General features: G+C 34.3%; 4 protein-coding genes and 1 pseudogene across 4 annotated transcripts; 3 read left to right on the forward strand and 2 right to left on the reverse strand.

The window, feature by feature from the left end:
• Positions 1 to 8: 8 nt before the first annotated feature.
• LOC104759220 (putative F-box protein At1g14315) lies at positions 9 to 1,095 on the reverse strand (annotated as a pseudogene).
• Positions 1,096 to 1,443: 348 nt separating this feature from the next.
• On the forward strand, positions 1,444 to 2,909 carry LOC104755727 (large ribosomal subunit protein uL16z). Its single transcript, XM_010478179.3, has 4 exons — positions 1,444 to 1,581; positions 1,826 to 2,327; positions 2,435 to 2,516; positions 2,636 to 2,909. Exons 1-4 carry the CDS (start codon positions 1,572 to 1,574, stop codon positions 2,702 to 2,704), a joined length of 663 nt encoding a protein of 220 aa, XP_010476481.1. The 5' UTR covers positions 1,444 to 1,571; the 3' UTR covers positions 2,705 to 2,909.
• Positions 2,910 to 3,972: 1,063 nt separating this feature from the next.
• LOC104755728 (F-box/kelch-repeat protein SKIP11) lies at positions 3,973 to 6,030 on the reverse strand. The gene has a single exon (XM_010478180.3). The coding sequence runs from the start codon at positions 5,494 to 5,496 to the stop codon at positions 4,222 to 4,224; it is 1,275 nt and encodes a 424-aa protein (XP_010476482.1). The 5' UTR covers positions 5,497 to 6,030; the 3' UTR covers positions 3,973 to 4,221.
• Positions 6,031 to 12,508: 6,478 nt separating this feature from the next.
• Positions 12,509 to 15,126, forward strand: LOC104755729 (binding partner of ACD11 1). The gene is made up of 5 exons (XM_010478181.2): positions 12,509 to 12,630; positions 12,911 to 13,042; positions 13,146 to 13,221; positions 13,326 to 13,439; positions 13,589 to 15,126. The coding sequence occupies exons 2-5, from the start codon at positions 12,924 to 12,926 to the stop codon at positions 14,012 to 14,014; spliced, it is 735 nt and encodes a 244-aa protein (XP_010476483.1). The 5' UTR covers positions 12,509 to 12,630; positions 12,911 to 12,923; the 3' UTR covers positions 14,015 to 15,126.
• On the forward strand, positions 14,404 to 15,126 carry LOC104755731 (uncharacterized). Its single transcript, XM_010478182.3, has one exon. The coding sequence runs from the start codon at positions 14,404 to 14,406 to the stop codon at positions 14,989 to 14,991; it is 588 nt and encodes a 195-aa protein (XP_010476484.1). The 3' UTR covers positions 14,992 to 15,126.
• Positions 15,127 to 22,841: the final 7,715 nt, after the last annotated feature.

The raw sequence follows: 22,841 nt of genomic DNA on the forward strand, positions 1-22,841 counted from the left end.
AAAACAAATTACAAAATAGAGATTAAACTCTTGACATAACAAGCCAGAAATCCAAGTGAAGAGCCGTCTTTGAGAAGGGAATCCAGAGATTTGGTTGTGGGATCATACATGAACAGTCGTGTACCATATACAGCAGAATAAAGAAGCTTGTTCTTCTCCAGGATTGCTAGTGGAAATAAAGGAGTAAGACCACTCACTATCGAATATATCGGTTTCCAAGTCTTGGTCTCTGAATTGAACGACCATATCGCTTGTTCGGTCGGATTATAAATCGATACGCACAAGCGGTTGTTCAGGTTGCATATGATGATTGTTTCGAGAGTTGCGTCCACAGAAGGAAGTTTAGAGATGATTTGAAAAGTTTCAGTATGAAGATCCAAAGATAAAACTTTTGTTTCTTTCTCTTCGGTTAACCAATAAAGCGATCCATAAAAATACAGAGGATCCGTGGAAGCAAGAACCCGATAAGGAGAAGAAGGAGTAATGTACCTCCAAGCGTTGGTGCTAAAATCAAAGACCTCACATGTAGTAGCGTTTTCTAGGCCTAATTCAGAAGAGTTACATAACCTAACCGGTTTGTATGTACCATTGATTTTGTCTTTGCCGAATCCAAACCGAGGGTATGAAGATAGATTACTCTCTCTTCTCTTAAACCTCTCGAGAAAGAGTTGTTGCAACCTTGAGAGCGGGAAACTTCGATGCCATCGAGTCGTGGGATTGAACACAAGATTTGTTGATTTGATTTTGAGGTATGAATCGAGGCAAACAAGACCGTCGCAGCTAGTATGGCAGCTGCCAAAAAAAATATGTTGATGATGACTCCAATACCAAATTCCTTGGAGCAGAAGCAAAAACATGACAAGGACGATCATCATGAGACAATACCACTGTCTTCAGCTTAGTGGACACAAAAAGAACATATATATCATCATCATCTCCTACTGGTTTCGAGCCAAAGGTCAACTGTTTCTTCTGGAAATATTGAGACTCTATTGTGAATTTCCACTGTTTGGAAACAGATTTGAATCTGAGCAGAGACTTCACCGGAACTCTCTCTAGAATTCTCTCTACGGCATCGTGTGGAAGCAGTTCCATTGATTAGTTTCTCTGTGGCTTGTGCAACTTTTTTTCGTTTTTTTATCGATGTATATATATATTATTTAAATCTTAAAATTACAAGAAGATAATAAAAGATGTCATCATAATAATCAAGTTACACAAAATTCACAAATAAGGAAGGAGAATATTTTATTTAACAAATCGTCTGTACATCATCATATTTTAAAAACACACAAAACTATAATCAGTAAATCAAGTAATTATTTTTTTAAGATTAAATATATATTACAGAGCTTAAACCATCTATGGGCCCTAACAAAATCTCCTTTATTTATAATGGGCTATATTCAAAAGCCCATAAGATAAACACAGTAGCTACTACTTGTTGACCTAGAAAAAAGATCGGATCTATAAATTGAAGTCATTTTTCTAGGTTATCTGTTTTTTTCGTGAAGCAGCCGCGCTTTTCGGCTGAGGAAGGAGAAGAAGAACCAACAAAAAAGAGAGACGCCATGGGAAGAAGTAAGCTTTCTCGATCTCTCTTATGTTCTCGTTTAGGGTTTCTTTCTTCATCTAATCTAACCAGATGTTCCCACTTTCGTGCGATTTAGAGATTATTCATTTGATTTTAGCTGTTCATCGTAGAAATGATTAGGTTTATACGATTTGATTGATTAGGTTTGGTTGATGTGAGTAGAAGAATCATAGATTTGAGCTGTATAGATTTGTGTCCTCGAGCTAAAAAAATCTGAATCTTGTTGTATAGGACCTGCGAGGTGTTACCGTCAGATCAAGGGTAAGCCATACCCAAAGTCTCGTTACTGTCGTGGTGTGCCAGATCCCAAGATCAGGATCTATGACGTTGGTATGAAGAGGAAAGGTGTTGACGAGTTCCCATTCTGTGTCCATTTGGTGTCGTGGGAGAAGGAGAATGTCTCCAGTGAAGCCCTTGAAGCTGCCCGTATTGCTTGCAACAAGTACATGGTGAAGTCTGCTGGAAAAGATGCTTTCCATTTGAGGATTAGGGTTCATCCTTTCCATGTTCTCAGGATTAACAAGATGCTTTCGTGTGCCGGAGCTGATAGGCTCCAGACTGGTATGAGGGGTGCTTTTGGTAAAGCTTTGGGTACTTGTGCTCGTGTTGCTATTGGACAGGTGCTTTTGTCTGTTCGTTGCAAGGATGCTCATGGTCACCATGCTCAAGAGGCTCTTCGTCGTGCTAAGTTCAAGTTCCCTGGTCGTCAAAAGATTATTGTCAGCAGGAAATGGTAATGTTTAAAAGATTTTTCCCTTTCAGATTTTTGTTTTCATTGTTTTGTGGTTACGAGCAAAGCTAACTCATCGAGTGTGTGTCTTTTTTTCTCTTTAATTTCAGGGGATTCACCAAGTTTAACAGGGCTGACTTCACTAAGTTGAGGCAAGAGAAGCGTGTGGTTGCTGATGGTGTCAACGCTAAGGTAATTGTTTGTCATCAAATTTTTTACTCTTTGATTCTTGTGTTGTAGTAAGAGTAATAGTCATTATTGGAAACGTCTTGTGTTGCTTGGATTGAACAATGCTTTGGTTTCTTTTGCAGTTCCTCTCATGCCATGGACCTTTGGCTAACCGTCAGCCAGGAAGTGCCTTTTTGCCAGCCCACTATTGAAGAGTGTCAGAACTGAAGTCTTCTCATTCCGGTGAAGGACTATAATCAGTCTGTAACTTTTTGCTTATCGTTATATCTCTGGCCTTGTTTTAAGTTTTTTTAGTTGGACACAATCAGTATTCTGAATGTTTTGTGACTCTTTTGTTTAAGCTCTGAAATGATTTTTGCTCCTTCGGTGTTGACCATATATATACCTTTTTCGCAAGTTTTGTCGTTGGCTTTTTTAAGTCTTTACTTGATATTTGATATGCGAAATTGTCTCACTTGATATCTGATATAGCATTTTGAGCCTTTAATTAGTAGCAGGATTTTTGCCTGATGTGATGTCAATGTCTGCTGTATAATCAATGTATTGTTTTACAATCAAGTAGCTAACATCATCACCATTATAACAGTTTCCTGAGAATTGGTTAGCATCATAATCTCCATTTGTTTCTCTTTCTTCTCAGCCCTTAGGTCTTCGTGCAAAATTGTAAGCATCAGACTAATAAAATGTTAGGCACTACCGCACTAGGAAGAAAAACCGAAACTCAGTATGCAAGAAAGGAAAATTCGATTTTTTCCAATCTTTTTTTTTTTTAATTTGAACAACCATTGCTTATAAATACAGTTCAGTCAGTTAACATTTTTACAAAAAGTGGTGAAACGACTCTTAATTTGAAACGGGATGATTGGTTTTTCATAGAGCATAGAAAGTTTTAAACAGAGAAGGGTGATTGGATTATTCTTCTCCATTTTTGTTTTGTATGCATAAAGGGTAAATAAACAGATTTGAAATTAGGAAAAGCTTAGCCTATATAATGTTAGGTGGTTGTCCTTTTTAATATTTATGATCTTAATATCTCGTGAAATTTCATACAAGGGGTGAGTGATCCAAAAGAAAATGACAGAGACCTACCTACACGTCAAAATCAGATTCAAACTGCCATTTTCATGTTTAATTCCATCTTCTTCTTTCTTTTTTTTTTACTTTACATTTCAAAGAATTTATTGCAACCATTTTCTGAAGAAAGGACCAAAAGTCCCAAAACAGAGAGAGAACCAAAAGAAAAGGAAAGAGAATGTTGCAAAAGTTTTGGGAATTACTTGCAAGTAAAAGATCAAGATTTCTTGCAAACTACAACTATATAATAAGATTTTAAAGCTCTTTTTCTTCTCTTTTATATGGGATTGAGAGGAGAAACGCAAAACGCAGGTATATTCTCTTTGCAAACATTTAAGAGAAATGACCAAAAACATTAAATTTAGAAAACAAATTCAACAACTTATGACAGAACTGAATGATTCTGATCACTTTCTCCACCAAACTTATTACAAACAAAAAAAAAACTGTTTCTGTTCTTTCCAAAAATCTTACAATACCACCAATAAGATGATTTATGTATCCAATTGAATTGAAATAAATTTCTTTTATAACCAAAATAAATAAGAAAAAAAAAAAGACTGTAACTTTGGACATCTCCAACAAAGCATAGGGAATCATAAAAAAATTATTTGTTGAATAGACCTTTAAAATATCAGCAACCCATCACGGCGCAATTGTATACGAAATTCGAAGAATGTTTCCTATCGAGCAATGTCCATAGAGGTGGACTTCGATCACTCTTTGGTATCCAAGAATTCAACTCAATGTACCCTCCACCTGAACTCTTAGGTCCACCAATCACAATCAACCGCTCACCGCAAGCTCTAAACGCTAATCCCCAACCGTTAACCGAGTCAGCTCTCTCGGGCAATCTCCCTAACGTAAACCATTTCTTACTCTCTTTATCATACTTCCTCACTTCCATGTCAGCATGATCCGCTGCATACAACTGATTCTTCACAACCGCAACAAGTGGCGGCGCCTCTGCTGCTGCTGGCATTTCCCTGCTCCTCGGAGGCGACATCTCCGGTATCTCAGTCCATTTCTTCGTCTCTAAATCAAACTCCTCACCGCAAGTAAGCACTTTAGAGTCGTTCCCGCCAATTCCACCGATCACATAAAACTTCCCATCCATGAACACACCCGAACACATCTTCCTCGGTTTGTTCATCTTCGGAAGTGAAGTCCAAGTCTGAAGCTCGGAGTTATACATCTCAGCGGAGTCACTGATTTTGCCGAGAGAGTCACACCCACCAGCGAAGATAGCAACCTCTCCTAGACTCGCTGAGCCAAACAAACACCTCGGCGAGTTCATCCTCATACCTGACGACCAAGAGTTGTTTAAAAGACTGTATCTGTAAATAACGTGAGAAGAGTAATCATCTTTGCCTAACACAAGTAAGTCAGTGCCAACGGCTAAGGATTCTTTATCGGCACACATGAAGGTAACACCTGAAGGCATAGTTGGAAGATTCATCCATCTTCTTTCAACAGGGTTGAAAGCAACCCATTCCAAGAGCTGACAAGAGAAGTAAACCCAATGTTCAACGATCTGGTTTTGTCTCCTGAGTCTGTAGATCTCTCCTGACTTCACCAGAGACCGGAAACTACGGTTCAAGGAAGCAATGGAGCCGTAAGAAGACCTTGAGCAACGGATCAAACAGGTGATGGAATTGTCCCTGCCGATATCGTTGATAAGTGAATCACCATCGTTGATAGAAGACAATCTGAGAGACTTGCTCTGTCTGAGGTGGTCATGAACATCATCATCAAATGCTCTTTTGCCATTGATGAGATTAGCAGAGTCAGAGGAATCTTCTTCTTCTTCTTCTGATTGTGGAAACATGTAAGAAGGCCACTTGGATTCAGAAAGACGAGAACTTGAGAAGACCCTTGTTGATATCAAAAACTTCCGATCTTCAACCATCTTCTCCGGTATAGATTGCGATGTTACAAAACCAAAAGACAACAAAAAGAAAAAAAGAAAAAGAGAGAGACTTTATGAGAAATCTCAAAAAACCAATCAGAGAGGACGATTCAAAGTATTCTCATTTTCGAGATTAGATCGTCCAAATGGATTGATTCAGAAGAAGAAGAACAACCAAAAAAAGAGAAATGTTTCTTTATGGGAAGATCAAAAGCCAATCGCCAAATAAGAAAAACAAAAGTCAGATCTTCAGATTTCAAATTAGAAAACAAAAAAATGAAAAACTGATCTGAATATGATTCCTCGACGGAGAAGGAAGAAAGAAAGTAAAATGGAGAATCTATAAAGAGGAACCAACGAAGAGAATTACAAAGAGATTATTATTATATAATACTAATTAGTAATAAGAACAAAAGAAAGGTACTTACGGATTTTGGATTAACGAAAAAAATAAAAAAGATTAGAAATTTGAAAATGGAAACAAACTCTCTCTACGAATCGGACTGAAGCCTTCGTTAATGAGTTTAATCTCTCTCTGTCTCTCTGTCTCATCAGGGCTCAAAGTTTAAAGTCTATCTGATGTGATCACGGGTTCGACCCCCTGACCAAGACGCCCGAGACGCATGACCGAGAAGCATCGGACATGGACAGAACGCCTATCTTGAACGCGGCCAAGGCACCGGCGACCCTCCCAGGAGCCTCAACGCGACCAAGGGAGCTCCAGCAAGGCGACCAAACGAAGAATCAACTTGGAGGAGCAAAACAAAGTCACCTCTTGAGTATTTCAAGGCCGAGCTTCAACCTACGCACAAAGGACCCAAGTTTAGCATCACCACTTAGGCACATTGAGCCGCGACCAGCTTTGGGAAGCTTGAATTGAGTGTCTTCACCATCACGCTAGTGTGAAGACATCCCTAAGCCATTAGAAGGAGCTGTACTCTTTTTCCTACTTTGGGTTTGTCCCAATGGGTTTACCAAAGAGGTTTTAACGAGGCAGCAAACTCTAGTGCATCTCCACTTCGATCCCACTTGGCTCATGACTTGGAAACACTTATTGACATGCTTGGGAGCCAAGGAAGTGAAGATCCTATCCACGTTCAGGCCACCCTATCCCCTTCCCTTCTTCTCTTTTGAATTTCTTCTAGATCCCTCTATGACCGTTAGATTGGTCTTTGCTTTGCTTTATCTTTGCTTTTGCTTTTTGGCCATGTGTATGGTTTAGATCATGGCCACGTCCCTAGGGTTTTTAGAGTCTCCTTATGTAAGCCTCACTATATAAAGGCATCAACCCTCATTGTAAAAATCAGACTTGAAAGAAATAGAAATTTTCACAAAGAGAGATTCTTTGTTCTTGTCTCACCTCTCTCCTTAGCCTAAGTCCGGGACTTGGCTCTTGAGAAACCCTAAGAGATTCACAAACCGGGTTTGTAATCTCTTAGTTGACCGTATCAAGAGGAGAGCCAACCCTCTTGTGTCGTCGCATCAAACCACCTCTATTCCATCGCCCATCTCTTTCGTCCCACCGTCCCAACCTCGAGTTCTCTTCCGCTAGCTCTCGAGTCTATCATCGATTCCACTTCGCCAGCCTCGAGTTCTTTACCATCAGCCCTCGAGACTTCCCAGTACCATCTCGCGTCGTTTCCACCTCCGTTTCCCACCGAGTCCTGCCATTAGCCGTATCCGCTCAGCCGCGTCCGTACGTTCTGAGAAGGCTTCACGACCGTCTTCACAAACCGTTCGTTGGAACCTCCTCAATTCTCGTTTCTGTCGTTTGAATCCTCTCTGGATTCGAACCCTTGATGCTTGGCCGAGGAAAGTCCCACCGATTCTGACTTGACCGAAGATACATTCCTCCATCGTTCCATAGCCGCGTCCGCGGGTCACATCACTCTCTCTCTCTCCCCCCTGTTTATTCTTTTTTTTTAATCGGATTTAAAATAAAAAGCAATGGAAAATTAATTAATTAATTTAACTGAAATGTAGTAATTATTTGTTTAGAGGTTTTTTATTATCTTTTTTTCTAACATGACGTCCGGAGTCTAAATTTTTTTATACAAGATAAGATTTTTTCATAAAAAGGAAACAATTTTAAATATTAAATAAACGTATTTAAAAAAAATCAAAGAAAAATTCAATCTGTTTTCTAGTTTTGTTTTTGTTTTGTTTTCTAGTGTGTTTTCAAAGTGTTATAAATGTTCCTAAAAGTTTCAGTACTTTTTTACCTGTTTCTTTTTTCTTTTTTTGGTCAAAGGATGTTAAATTTTTAGGTTGTAGTTAAAATACGTCACATTTTTTTTTCCTTTTGATTTGTTTTTTTACGAATGTACAAAAAAACAATACATGAAAACGATTTTTAACCTACTAGTTTTACTAACACTTAAGGGTATAGAAAGTATCATATTCAAAGGCCAGATATATATGGTTTGAAATTGTGTTAATGATGGAATATACTATAATTTTAGTGGATATGTATTGGAGGAGGACAAAATAAAAGTACCTATACGCATTTTTTCCACAATAGATTTTTTAGGGGTGGGTAACGAATAAAAAAGTACTTTTTTCAAATGGAATAGAATACTTTGATTTTTCTGTTTTTGGAATATAACAAACATTTTTTCAGTTAAAACTGTACGGGAAAAGAGAGTATGTATGTTCTCTCTCGTTCATCTCTGAGTAAGCTGCTGAACAGAGATAGATAGATAGATTAGGAATACGAGAAAGCTGTCGACAAAAGTGTTCTAGGTTCACGGATCACGTGTTCACGCACGTGGTAGTTTTTTTCTTTTCTTTTTTGTGCCCCGTAAATCATGATATTAGTGTATTCTTAATTTTAATACTAGTACTATTGTTAATTAGTATTACTAGTGAACAACTATATTACCGAGATTACTGCATTACTTATGTGGTTGGCGTTGATCCGTTGACAAGAAATATTAAACTGATGTGGTGGTGGGTGAGGAAGAGGGTGGACTCTTCAGCCTCCGTTTTCTTAGACGTGTGTGTTTTTATTGTTAGTTGATGGACATTTTCAAAGCCATGAGAGATTGAGAGAAATTGATTGACAATTAGCCTCTACTTATATTTTTTTTAAAAATTACTTTTGATAATAATAACGATAATTTCCCGATTTAACAGTGGGTTATTATTCGTGATATTAGTGTTTTTTTTTTTTATGGATGGACCGACGCTTTCTAGAAATTTAAACAGTGATCTATAGTTTAATTGTAAAATAAAATTATCTACTGTCTAACTATCTTTGGAAGCTATCAGATTGACATGTGCGTGCGTGCATGAGCATCGTATTCTATGCACTTCCGATATTTTTTTTATTACAAGCATGCACTTGTTTAAACATGTTTTTGTATCAGAAATGGTCACTAATCTCCTCTTAGCGGAATTTTAAAACAAGCAATACTCATAAATTAGTTAAAGTTACCTTATATATGTACATTTATCGAAACTAAATTTATAAAGAACTTTTTCTTTTTATTTTGAGAAAACGTATAGAAAAAATATTCCATATTTTTTTTTAGTAAAGGTGTCGCATCGTACTATAATTTACCTTACAGTATTATTTACCCATTTGATTATAAACTTTTATAAATCGAATAAGCTTAAGTCGCGCCGAAAGATTAATAGCGTGTAACTAAATGATTATTGTAAATTTAATGCGAGTTGCATCTTGGCAGCTGTAATCCACTCATCAATTGCCACGTGTGAGAGCCATCTTATTTTGGACGGTAGCAAAGTGATTTTACCACTCGCAGGAGTTTGTAAGACTAATCTAATCAAATAATTAATTTGCATATCTTTATAACCGGTTTTTCTCTTAATTTTTAAATTTGTTTATCTTCTTAAGACACGGGTTATAAGAATATATAATGTATGGTATTTGGTTGACTAAAAATGAAAGAAAAAAAAAATGGTATACACGTCAACAAGGTTTCCAAAGTTTATGAACTAAATCCCTTTAATAAAATTTATATGCGATGAAAAAAAAAAAACAGATAGATTCTTTGAGTTCGACATCGTATAGAAGAGATCTAAGATCTAATATTTTATATACTACTCTATAAGTTATAAATTTAATCACTAGGGGCATTTAATTAGGATATTATAATAATTTTTTCGGAATATAAATTTTATATAAAGTTTTTAGTTGGTCCCCAAAAAAAAAAGAAAGATAAAACTTAGGAGACAATGGTCAACAATATGAGTTTTTAAAGTATGTAACTTATCAACGATAATTTGATGTACACGCAGAAATGCATATAACCTTAAAAACGAGTTGATATCCTAATGGGTTGTTTGTTTCTATTTTCATATGGTTTTTTTAACTTTTTCTATTCTCTCTTTTCGTTTTCAATGAATCATGAGTATCGGTAGGGGAGGAAAAGATTTTTTTTCTTTTTTGTTGCTTTTGAATTTTCTACAAAATTATCGAATAGGTGACTGTTTTTCTTGGGCGTATCTTAGTGACTTGTGTCTGAAAGTGAAATCCTAAGAGCTGTCCACGTGATCTGTTTATATTGTGTGTTCACATTCCTTTTCTTTCCACATTAATCTCTCTTAAGTTAACTAGTGTCTTAACTGATGATTACATTCCTAAAGTAAAAGTGTTATTTAGATTGTACATTTTAGTGTTACATATATCACCAAGGTAGAAAGATTTGCTAAAGAGAAACAACACCAACATTTTGTTTGTATCCATTTTTTGAATTGTTAATATTGCCTTCTCATGCGATTGACTGATTAACAATATTTACTTGACGAGCCATCATCAGATGCGTGACAGCCCACGATACATCTCTGTATTCACTATATTGAGGAAAAAGACAAAAATCGCCAACAAAAATATTAGGTTGAAAATTTATCATTACAAAGCCAAGTTGCAACAAACACATTACAATATTTTTCTTCTCTTTACCAAAAAGGAAAAAAATTCGAAGAAAGTAATGTGTGTATCATATTGTTGTTATACCAGCTAATTGTTTAGAATTATCCGTCGGAAGGAGTCGGAGATAACGTGGTGGCTCCTAATACCTTTACTTCTTCGTCTTTTTTCCCCTCTTTTGACAATACCTTGTCATTCAAGTCAACGACTAATTTCAACACGTGCTCTTCGTAAGAAACTTAGACGATTTAATAGATTTTGAAGTATCTAACTAAATTACATCTACTTTCCTAAACTTTTATGTATATGGATAATATAAAATACCGTATATCGTCTAAGCAATACACTATTTTTTTTTTGGTTAAATATAAAGCAACACATGTTTTCATATTATTAAAACATTTTGTGTTTGGTTTCGGGTATTATTGGTTTATGGTTTATGATTTATGGTTTATGCTGCCCATCAGGTTAATACCGAGAGAAGAGAACAGTCCATGATTAACATTCAATAATAATTAGGTTTGGTCGGTCATTTTAGTTTTTGGTGTGGGTGGGAATTGAATGAACCCAAAAGAAAACCAGAGGTTTAATTCTTTCAGTTTTTGTTGGCAAAAGGTATTTTATGTTTTGTGAAACAATAATGACAAAGATTATCATCGTTTAAACGCGCATAGAAAGACACTGAGAATCACATATAAGAAAAGCTTTCAAACGAAATAAACATTATTAACAATAGAGGAAAAAGGGGAGATATCAACTCGGAATGTGATGTTTGAATCGACTAAAAATCGAGTCAATTTAAGACAAAACAGAAAAATTGTGACTTAAGAAAATTAGGTGAGTTTTGATAAACACGTTTGTAGTCTTTGTAGATTTTCGAATCGACGTCAACTCAATATCAAAATCTTTTCTTTAATATTCATTATGAAATTCCAATCCAAATCAAAACGTCTAACCTATAGCTGAAGAACAATAGATACTTTAGTCAATGGTCAACCTTTATTTTAATTTCTTACATCACATATATATATATATATATATATATATATATGGTGAAGATAATGGTTCATCTTGGACTTGGAACAATACTCAACTATTTCCTGTAATTAAAAACACTTATAAAGTATTTAGTTTTGTTAATAGACGTATTAGTTCAATGTTCCATAATCCACATGCTTGAGCTTCCAAAGCTATTTAAAGTAGCACCTTGTTGTTTGTTCAATATAGGTATAATTTTGGTAAGCAATGGAAAACGAAACTATAAAAATGTAAAAAAAGACATATTTCTAACAGTGAATTTTTGTTTTCCGTGAAAAATACATAGGAACACTGCCAACAGAGTCAGAAGATACAAAAGATGAACACCACACATAAAATTTTGAGATACTTTATTAGATCAATGTGAAGTTTTTTGATACACACGTGGCCGTGGAGAGAAGTAGGAAGAGACAATGAGAGATGGAGAAAGAGAGACGTAAGTATTGGTTTCGCCAACGGCTCATATTGCAAAAGAATAATAATAATACTAATAATATTGTTCTTTGCGTTTTTTTACCAATACATCAAACATTTGTTAGGCACACGTCCCTTTTCTTTTTCTCTTTTTGTCAATATGTCTCTTTAAGAGATTTTTTCTTTTTCCTTTTTTTTGTGAAGTTATCACGGAGAAAAAAAAAGTATTTTACCTGTTTGAGTTTGGACTTTGGACGGTTGGATAGATAATATTTTACTATTTATCAAACATGCATATGTAACAGTACAAAAGTGTATAAAAAAATTAAAAGGTTCTAGCATGTTAGAATTGTCTATCTATAGATTTTTTTCTTCTTGTAGAAACAATAAAGTATTATTGTAATCAGTTTCTTGACATAATTTACATCGAATGTATTGGCTGTAAAAAAAAATCAAGAAAGTATTATCATTACAAAAATATGTTGAAAGCCCCTTTCACAAAAAAAAAAAATGTTTTAGAAAATAATTTGTAACTTCTGAATATTGGGCTTTTTTGCAGGAATATTTATATATTTAGAATCGTTTTACAATATGGGCTCACTCATAATATTAAGGGCCCAATACTGAACTACCATACGACGTCGGTTTATACTTTTGAAATTGCGTATGTTTCATTCGCTGAAAAGGTAGACTTAAAAAGTTGAAACCTTTCCCCACTCACATCATCATCACCTTTGTCTCTCCTTCAAGCTTCTCTGTGTGTTGTGTGTGTTGGTCAACAGCAACAGGTAACTTCGATCCTTCGAATTCTGTAAAGTTCTTCTCTAGATCTGTAGTAATATGATGTGTGAATTAACGGTTTTGTTGTTCTTGATGGAATTTGCAATCCGTTCTTGCTCAAATTTCGATTGAAAATTCAAAAAATCATGTAAAGCTAAATTAGTATGAGGTAGAGATCGGGAAGAGTATATTACTAATCTTTATGAGTTTCGATTTCGTCTGGAAGTGATGAATCTGTCTAATTAGGTTATGTTGAGATATTTTAGGGTTTCTTTAATTTTTTTACAGCTGTTGAGTAAAGATGGATCATCAAATTGGATATGGTGTTGAAGTGACTGGGTTATCTCCATCTGTTACTGAGAAAGATCTGATTGATTTCTTCTCCTTCTCTGGTACAATCGAATATATTGATATTGTCAGGTAAACAAACCTTACTTTCAGACAAACTTTGATACAGTACACTGTTTTTTTTGCATATTATGGATTCAAAAGATAAACTTTGCTATGTTATTAATGAGACCAGGTCAGGTGAGCAAGCGTGTACTGCTTATGTGATGTTCAGGGATTCTTATTCTCAAGAAACTGCTGTTTTACTCAGTGTAAGTCTTGTTTTGATTTGATTCACTTTTTTTTCTTTCTTTTCTGGGAAGTTTCTCTTGAGCTTAATGGATAACTCAGTCCTTGGAATTCTCGATATCTTCAGGGCGCAACGATATTGGATCAGCGTGTTTGTATTACTCGTTGGGGACAACATCACGAAGAGTTTGATTTCTGGAATGCGACTCCTCGAGGGTTTGAAGATGAATCATACTCGCATGTATGCATCTGTCTTTTTACACATTTTGATCTTCCTGTGTTCTGTTAAATAGTAGAATCTTACAAATACTGGTTCAGTAGTCTTTTTTGTGTTGAAAGTTTGATGTTTGGTCTCATATCTAAAGCTCATTCTTTCTTCAATCATGGTAGCCACATGCTCAACGAGGCGAGTTCAACGCTGGAGAAGCAGTGACTAAAGCTCAAGAAGTGGTGAAATCAATGCTTGCAACAGGATTCGTGCTAGGCAAAGACGCTTTAAGCAAAGCTAAAACCTTTGACGAATCCCACGGTGTATCAGCTGCGGCCATGGCTAGAGTTTCCCAATTAGAGCAGAGGATTGGTCTCACTGACAAAATCTTTACCGGACTTGAAGCTGTAAGAATGACCGACCAAAGGTACCATGTTTCAGACACGGCTAAATCAGCCATCTCTGCCACAGGAAGAACCGCAGCAGCGGCTGCAACTAGTGTCGTCAATAGCAGTTACTTCTCAAACGGAGCTCTTTGGCTTTCTGGTGCGTTAGAGCGAGCTGCTAAAGCTGCGTCTGATCTCGGTAACCACGGCTCAAGGCAGTGATTATAGACAGAGGACCAGATCAGAACCGTATCCGTCTTGTGAATAGTATATGATGCAAACCTGATCATGAATAACTTACTAGCTTATGAAAGTGTAGGTGGGATAAGATTTTACCATAACGAATACTAAACAATATATACACACTCGCATTACCTACTACATCTTATACACTAAAGTTTAATTTCATTCTTTAATCAGCTTAATTAGTAGCATGATCTGTTTCTAATATCTACGGTTGATATTGATTCAATATTTGGATAGACTTGTTCTCCATAGAGCTTACGCCACGTGGCACATTGCATGCCAAACATAGAATCCAAAAAAACAGAGTAGTCATCATCATCCTCTTACGCTCCAATCTCAACAATCACACTCCAAATCGTTCTCTCATGGCAGCTTCTTCCTCAATTCCGTCGTCAACCGCCGTAACTTCCGCCGTACGCAAACCCCTCCTCCTATCTACCACAGTCTCCTCCTTCCCCGCTTCTTCATTGTCTCCCTCCACCAAATTACCACAAAGAAAAATCCAAAGATTGCTACTAGCTTCCTCCTCTGCCTCCGCAGTCCCTTCAGATTCCAAACCGGTGAAGAAAGAAACCATCTACTTCGACGGGGGAGCTCATTACGGTGATCTGTTGGCTAATCTCATCCTTGGCCTAACCATCTTATGGCTCCCACTAACCTTGGCCGCGGTGTCTCGAGCCTTTAACCTTCGTTACAGGTTCACAAACCTCCGCGTGACGGTGATTTCGGGACTCACGGGAGAAGACAGAAGCGATTTCTCGTACAAAGTGATCAAGGACGTTCAAGTCGTGCCGAGGTTCATAGGAGAATGGGGTGACATCATCATCACTTTGAGAGATGGGACAAAAGTGGATTTGAGAAGCGTTCCTAAGTTCAGAGAGATTGCTAAGTACTGTTTATCTATGGCTGATCAACCTGCTGTTTTGAAAGAATCTGGCGCCAAAGGCTTTTGATCATTTTCTCAAAATTACTCTGTTCTGTGCAAACTGCAAATCAAATTTTAATTCGCTCAATTGTGTTTTAGTAATTTGAATCATTTCCGATATCGATCATTTATGTTAACAAAGATTTTTTTAAACTCTACAAAATATGAAAATTGAGAAGAATGTTGGAATCTATTGAAACGACAAGCAAACTTCTTTAGAATACGTGAAACGGCGTGATGTTGGAACATATTGAAACGACAAGTGTATCTATGCGGGCTGGCCTCACTATGTCACCAGCGCAAGAGAGGATAACATGGCCTATACTTTTTTCACATGTGAAGCAATGAAAACTCTCTCCACCAATGAACGTTTAAATTATGGAGACGGTGCAACGGTTATTCACTTGTATGTAATCGAAATGAAGGAGTAACCTTCTTAGTACACTGGGACCTATATAGCTCAGAGCCTCAGAAGGCGCAGTGCTAATATCGTAGAAACATTATATACTTCGGAGAAACGGCCCAAAGATGTTCTTGTCCGTGTAGTCCAGTCCAACATCACCAACCACTGTTTATTTTTACTTTTCTAATAACCAAAATCATCATAACCAAATCAATCTCTAAATTTTAAAGCGTCTAGTCTATGCCAAACAAAAGTTTATGATATAAACAATATACTACATTTCTGCATTCGCGACTTCGCGTATTGCATATTCAATAGCTTCCTTTGTTAATAATTTAATTTTAATAAAACACAAAAATTTAATTAATAAGAAGGAAATATGGTTATGCAGATGCCTTGTTGACCATATGGTCCATATCTCTGTTAAATTTGACCATCTACATCTCCATTGGATTCCATCTAAATTTTTAGAGAAATATTAGAAGAATTGAAAATAAATGAATATACAATAGATAGTTTCGTTTAATTTGAGAAGGAATGTTGATGAGTATAACAAGGAGAGAGGCCTTAAAAGCTATTGCCTACTGACACATTCTCATCAAATCTTAGGTAGTCTTCCCCATTTCCCAATTTTGACCATAATATTCCTGTTTTTATTAATTGTTTTATTTACTACTGTTGTGAAAATCCATAATTATGAATGACATTGCTTTCAAATATTTAGTGTTAAAAGTTGGTTTCGCGATGGGAATTCATAGAAGTTGCATAAAGCATAGATATGCACTGTAAAGATTAGATGGCTCTCTCTATCCACTCTCTCAACTTTCAATTAAAAAGAACATTTTGCAGAATTCAGATTCCTCTCTTTGTCCTCAAAGCTTTATGTCACATTGATTCACATGCATGGGCACAAATGTGCACATACATCATACATGTACGTGCGCATCTATATTTTTTTTTTCCATTTCTACACGTGTAAACAAGTAGGCGTATTGCATACGTTCACATACGTCATACGTGTCTCTGAATTAGATGCATGCAGCCATGAGCACATTTACGAGATATCTAAAATAATGAGGATCGTATGGTAAATATTTTGTAAACAATTACAAGCTGAATTCTTTGGATGTTAACTTATAATTTTATGAAAGCCTAAAAAGAAAAAGAAACTATAATATACTATTAGCTTTGTCTCAAAAAGGAAAGTGGTTAATTCTGAATTGGTCGATCAGTCTTTTTAATTTAAACATAAACACAGAAAAGGGCGGCGCATAGTAGAAGTTCAGTCAAATGCCAGGCTAACAAGTATCCTTAAATTGTGTAAGAATGTCTTCTTTCTTACACCCACCTCTCTTTTTTTCCTCCTCAGAGAAAAAAAAACACTGAAAAATCTCTAGAGATTTATATGGGCCATTTTGAACGAATTTCAGAAAAAGAATCTATATATATATATGCTAACTTTAACAAAACATATTAAACGTATATTAAAGCCATGCAAAGAAATTAGAGTGATATATCGAAAAGATAAGAAATTTTAGTTTAAAGCCAAAATAAAAATGAAAAGGTTAGTAAATCAAAAGGGAATCTGATGATCAAAGGGCACCTTAACCAAAAGATAAAAATCTTCGCATTGTTACCGAAAAAAAAAACGATAAAATTTTGATTACGGAGGACTAAGTAAAATTAGGATGGACATTGGATTCCTATAAGAGCTTTTATAGGTGTATAGCCTTGTATAGAGTCGTAGGTATATGAAGAAAGTATTTCAAAAGAAGAAGAATGGTTTTAGGGGTTTAGAAAAGCTGGCTCCAATATGTAGCGATATGCCCCACGCTTTGTAGGAATCCCAAGCTTAGACCAAGTTTATCGGTAGTCTTTAAGTAGGGGAGTTCTTAAATTTTTTTATGAATTAATTGTATACTATTTGGAATATAAGAACCCATGATCTTTTAGATAAAATTTTCTCTTTTATTGATAGATTCTTATTTTGGGTCTCTTATTTTTGAAAAAAAACTGTTTTTTAAAATTTAAAAATTTTAAATAGAATAGAAGTGGTATAAATGTGTAAATATTTAAGATTTTATAAAATTAGAAAGTATTGCATTTTAATTAATTTTCAAACATACAAAACATAATAAAAACATTAATACATATTACAATAGAAGTGCAATTTATAAATAGAAAGAATGATTAATTTTAATACTGATTTGAAAATATTGCATTTAATTAATTTTTAAACCTACAAAACATAAAAGCATATTAAAATAGAAATACAAATTATTCTGTAATATTCTGTTTGACCAATAGAAATCTGACACGTATGGTCTCTTAGATTAGATTTGGGTATACTATATAAAAGACTCCCTTAGATTTTTTATTTTCTTCTGAATTATTTTTTTCTTTCAAAATACTAACAACCCCTCTATGAACTCCTCTATGAACCCCCGATAAACATGCTCTTAGGCGCATAAGCGTATTTTTAACGGATTTATCTATATACATGTTTCAGATATACAAAATCCGTAAACATTCAGATATTCGATCGGATATTGAAATTTTCAATTTTTATATATTTACAATGTCGTTTGATCAAATATATATATATATATATATATATATATTTGCAATGTCATATTGCCTTCCCCTAGCTCTTATCCTATGCCTTGACTAGAAGTCTATAACCCAAGAGGTGGAGTTGAGTCCTCTCAAACCAAATGAATCTACGCTTTTGTTATATAAAATATTGAGTTCCATACGTTGTGGCGAATAAACGATATAAAAGGCAACTTATAGTGATGATGAGAGAGCCGAATGATACCCAAAACCACGAGCACGGCCTAATTCTGTATATAAGTGTACAGATTTAAATTTTATATTTTTTTTCGTTAGACTAGGAATTGGTCAAAAGATATACATTACTGCATTATAAAATACGACCTAGTTTTGTTTTCTACGGTTAGTTGAAGTAAAAGTCTATTGTATTTAAGTAAGTTTTATACGTGACAAAATTAACTGACTTAAAATGGTTAAATCCTCTTAAGTTACCACAAAACAAGTGAGTTCGAATTAATTCCTACTATAAGTAGATCTACTAAAAAACAGGAAGAGAGATACCATCAACGTAAATCCAAAATCAAATCGTTTACGTAGAGTGAGTTCGAATAATCACGAGTATGTAGCTTTTTACGTAGAAATATCTCTCTTTTTTTTTTATATTTTAACTGTATTTCAATTTTCATGCATTACATAGAAAATCTCTTACTCTTTCTTTAGTCTTTTCTTTTAAAAAATTTCCGGTTTCTTGAAGTCCCAATTAGTTTTGGTTTGGTTTACATGTAGTGGGCAGCGACGTGGGGAGAGAAGAGAAAGACACGTGGAGCTGAGTGGTAGGATTTGGAGACCGCTCCTACTTGAGCATGATGTGATCAGAAAAAGAGAGCCCCACGAACGTTTTCAGCTCATTAAAACTACAATCAATCTCTTTGGGAAATTGGGCCATTCCCTCCAACAACTAACACCATCAACAAATAAGTACTTTATACTACTAAGTTTTGTTTTGTTTCTACATTAATTATGATCATCTATGGATTAATCTTTTGATTATGTTTGTCGAGATTAATTTTTAGTTACCACTTTTGTTGTGGATCTTCACATATTGTATACTCCAGTTATCATTAAAACTAAAAGAAATTTTAGTAGAAGTACCATTTTTATTCTGATGAGTCCATATATAAAACTATATATGTATACCCTTGGTATGTATATGGTCATGTATATTATTAACTTGGAATAAATAACGATTTACTGTTGGAAAAAAAAAGAGAGAATTCACTGCTCAATTCTTTTTCTTTAGATGCATGCTAAGTAGACCATACATTGTAGTGTTGCTTTCATGATGTGGATAAGGATGGAACTCTTTAGAATACAAAGTACACAAAAACAAAATATCACTCTATGATGCATATTAATTTATTTAATTTACTTGTGTATTTGGCGAATTATAAGGCAATTTTGTCACGGACTTGGTCAAAAATATTTGCTGCAAAGTCCACCTAGGGTTGGCCATAGCTTTGGAAAAATAGAAATATTTCAATCAGTTTTTCTCTATTTGGACCCTTAGCATATTAATATTTCATTAATACATTTCAGTCTTATTTCTCCTAAATTGACGTCGATATAACCCAACATAATGTGAAAATTCATATTGTGTATAGAGTATTTAAGTAATTACAATGTTAAGTCATTTAATTGATTGCTGTATTATGGACCCATGAATGATTAGTCACTTACTTAGGCATACTTTCATAGCTTTGTTTGTATTAGAGACTTATGTCTCTTTTCACCTTTATTCTATATAACTAGTACTGTTTAGAATTTGAAATTCAAAGTTTAACCGTTAGTGTTAAGTGATGCTTAAATCAGGAAACGAAGATGTATATGTTGATTACAAATGGTCTGAGATGTCTTGATGGAATCGTCCGATCGAACGATGTAATTAACGTCTAAAAAATATTATAAATTGCAGCGGATGTCACCAGCCTGATCTGGTCCTAGACCGGGTATAAATTGATCATATCTTTTAGAAAAGCCTTTGAAAATAGGACCATGCCAGGCATAAACATAACTGAATGCGTTGGTTCACTACCGCACTATGCCACTATGAAAACTTTACCTCGTCTACATATGTCTATTCTTGTAAGAAGCTAAACTAACTTTTATTTTTCTTAAATAAATCAAACTTTGAAAATGAAAACAGAAGAGCGACTTGTTCATAGCTGGGGGCTGGGGCTACACGAGGTGTTGGCAAAGCTGCATAACTAGATTGGGGGATATCAGGGAGCTATATGTATTAGAGATAACAGGTGGTACAAAAGCATTAGCTAGGTATTGATCCAATAAGATTGTAGATGTGATGGAAGATGTATGTTCACTCTCAATCACAGTAGATCCAAAAAAAGCCACACAAAATGGCATAAAGGATTGAGAACGACCCATGTGGTGGAGGGAATACTTTTCCTTTCTCCCCTTTTGAAAAAATAGCTCTTGAACATCTTTACGATAACCAAACCTTAACACATATTTAGTGTCTACATATTATATCTACAGGAGTGTTATCTCAAATTACGTACGACATGGTTTGCTCATCTCGACTTTCTTAAAAATTATTGCTTTCCGATCGAAAAGAAAAGTTAAAAGGGGCGAAAACATAACTAAGCACCCAAAAAACATAACTAAGCACGTTTTAATTAAGTCATGCAGCTTGTTTCATTCGGATTAAATTATTGATATATTATATATTTATTTTAACGATAAGTCTTTGTTAACCTTTTTTTTCTTTTTTCTTGTTTGAATATATGTCTTGGTTAAACTAATCTTATTACGTCAAACGTTCTCTTTATAAATATAATATTATGTACACGAGAGGACAAATAACCCCGTCCCATCTTAGAATCGAGACACAGTACTCAAACAGCAGCAAAATCAACATCCAATTAAACTTTTTTTTGTTTCTTTGTTAAACATCCAATAAAACTCATGTGATCCATTTTAAAAAGATTAAAAGACGAAGAAGATAAAGTTAGTAAAAGAAAATTAAAAAGGCACCGAATATTATAAAGACTTCTTCGTTGGATATATTATATAAAAGAAAGGAAATAAAAAAGAGGACAAGTGAATGTGTTTCGTAGTGTAAAATGTGAAGTAGAAAGGAAGGCTTTTACATAGGGTTCCATTATTTATCATAGACTTCAGTCCTTTTTTGGTTTCTTGTAACTCTATCGGTGTCTGCTTGTGGGCCTTCTCATACCACCGACCCTTTTGCTCCATAACATATACTCCATATAACACACACATTTTTTAATTTATTAATTTGTGAGAATGATTAGATTTTGTTTTCTTAAGATGTTCAAACTATATATGTATATACATTGGAAAGATAATTAGTCAAACTACGCAAGCGACCTAAATGATTATATCTATAAGAATATAATAAATTATCTTTCCACATTATTGATTTTTGGAGATATTAAAGTGTAACTCAATATTTTACCAAAAACAAGTGTAACTCAATATCCCATGCAAGTGTAAATGTAAGTTGTTAAAATCGTTGACCACATCAATGTTATGCTCGAGAATCTAATTTTTATGCATCCATTCTAGTTATATACACCTCTACGTGTGTGTTTTATTTGATGGAATGATGATTTTAAGTGTTGAGAAATTGTGGGTGGTGTCCATGTACAGTAAGTCATAACATTTTAGTGGAGGGAACAGAATGAAACAGTGAGTCACTGATTCTCCTCCCGCCAAAACATCTTCCTGTTTAACATAAACCTCAAAATAATATGCATGATTAACTGAAAAATCTTATGAACTTCCTAAAACAACTAACTAATTGTCGGACGAGGGTAGACAAACTAAACAAATATATAGAGAGGCTCATATACGAAAGTGGTGAAGTCATTACCAAATTAGCATATTTGCCTAACTATATGGGCACTAAAGTTGAATCCGGATGTAATAGTATTAACTGTTAAACATCGTTTTTCTAACAAAACAATCTAATTGCATTTAGAATTTTGTTTGGTCCGCTTACTACTAAAATTTAATCTTTTGACTTTTCCTTGACATGCACTTGGCACAATGCTCATGTGCTTTAAAAGTTTCTTTCTTTTCTTGGACAATGGACATATAGATGATGATATATAAAAGTATAATATATTAGTTGTATGTGTCTCACTGTCTCCATATGCATACATCAGTCAGTTACAAATCGAAAGCATATTTTATAATTAGTACATCTAGTTATGTATTAAGAGTATTTACTAAGGTAACAAACATTTAAATGAACAAATATAGAGGTATTATTATAAGAATAAAAAAGATTAGATATTTTTTTTATTTTGTAACTAATGATGTAACGGTTCTATTGGGTATTATTTTCCATCAACTTTTAAAAAATGCAATTAGGAAAAGAGAAAGTAATAATTCAAAATTCAAAATAAGTGTCAAACGATCCTTTTAGTTTATCGTATTATAAATCTACTAGATTAATAGTAGGGATTGAAATTCATTTTATTTATATTGTAATTTTTATATAAAATATAATTTATGTTATTGTTTTTAAAAGTTTTTTTGGATAAAATATTATACAATAAAATTATATGCTAAATATGATGGCTTGAAAAAAATTACATAGTTTGTAATTTTTATATTGTTAATGATTCTAGATAAATAGTCATGCTATAACACTGGTTCAATTTTATTTTATACCAAATTCTGTATATTTTATATTTAAAAATAAAATTTTAATATGTTGTATTAGTATATATATATGAAGTTATTTCAACAATGTATATTCTACATCATGACTTAAATGTCATTATAAAACATAATTTTGTAAATTTAGTTTTTAAAAAGCGAGTTATTATATCATGAGTAATTTAATATATTATTATACTTTTTGTTTTAATATA

Source organism: Camelina sativa, chromosome 17 (assembly GCF_030686135.1).
Source record: "Camelina sativa cultivar CO46 ecotype springtype chromosome 17, ASM3068613v1".
NCBI lineage: Eukaryota > Viridiplantae > Streptophyta > Magnoliopsida > Brassicales > Brassicaceae > Camelina > Camelina sativa.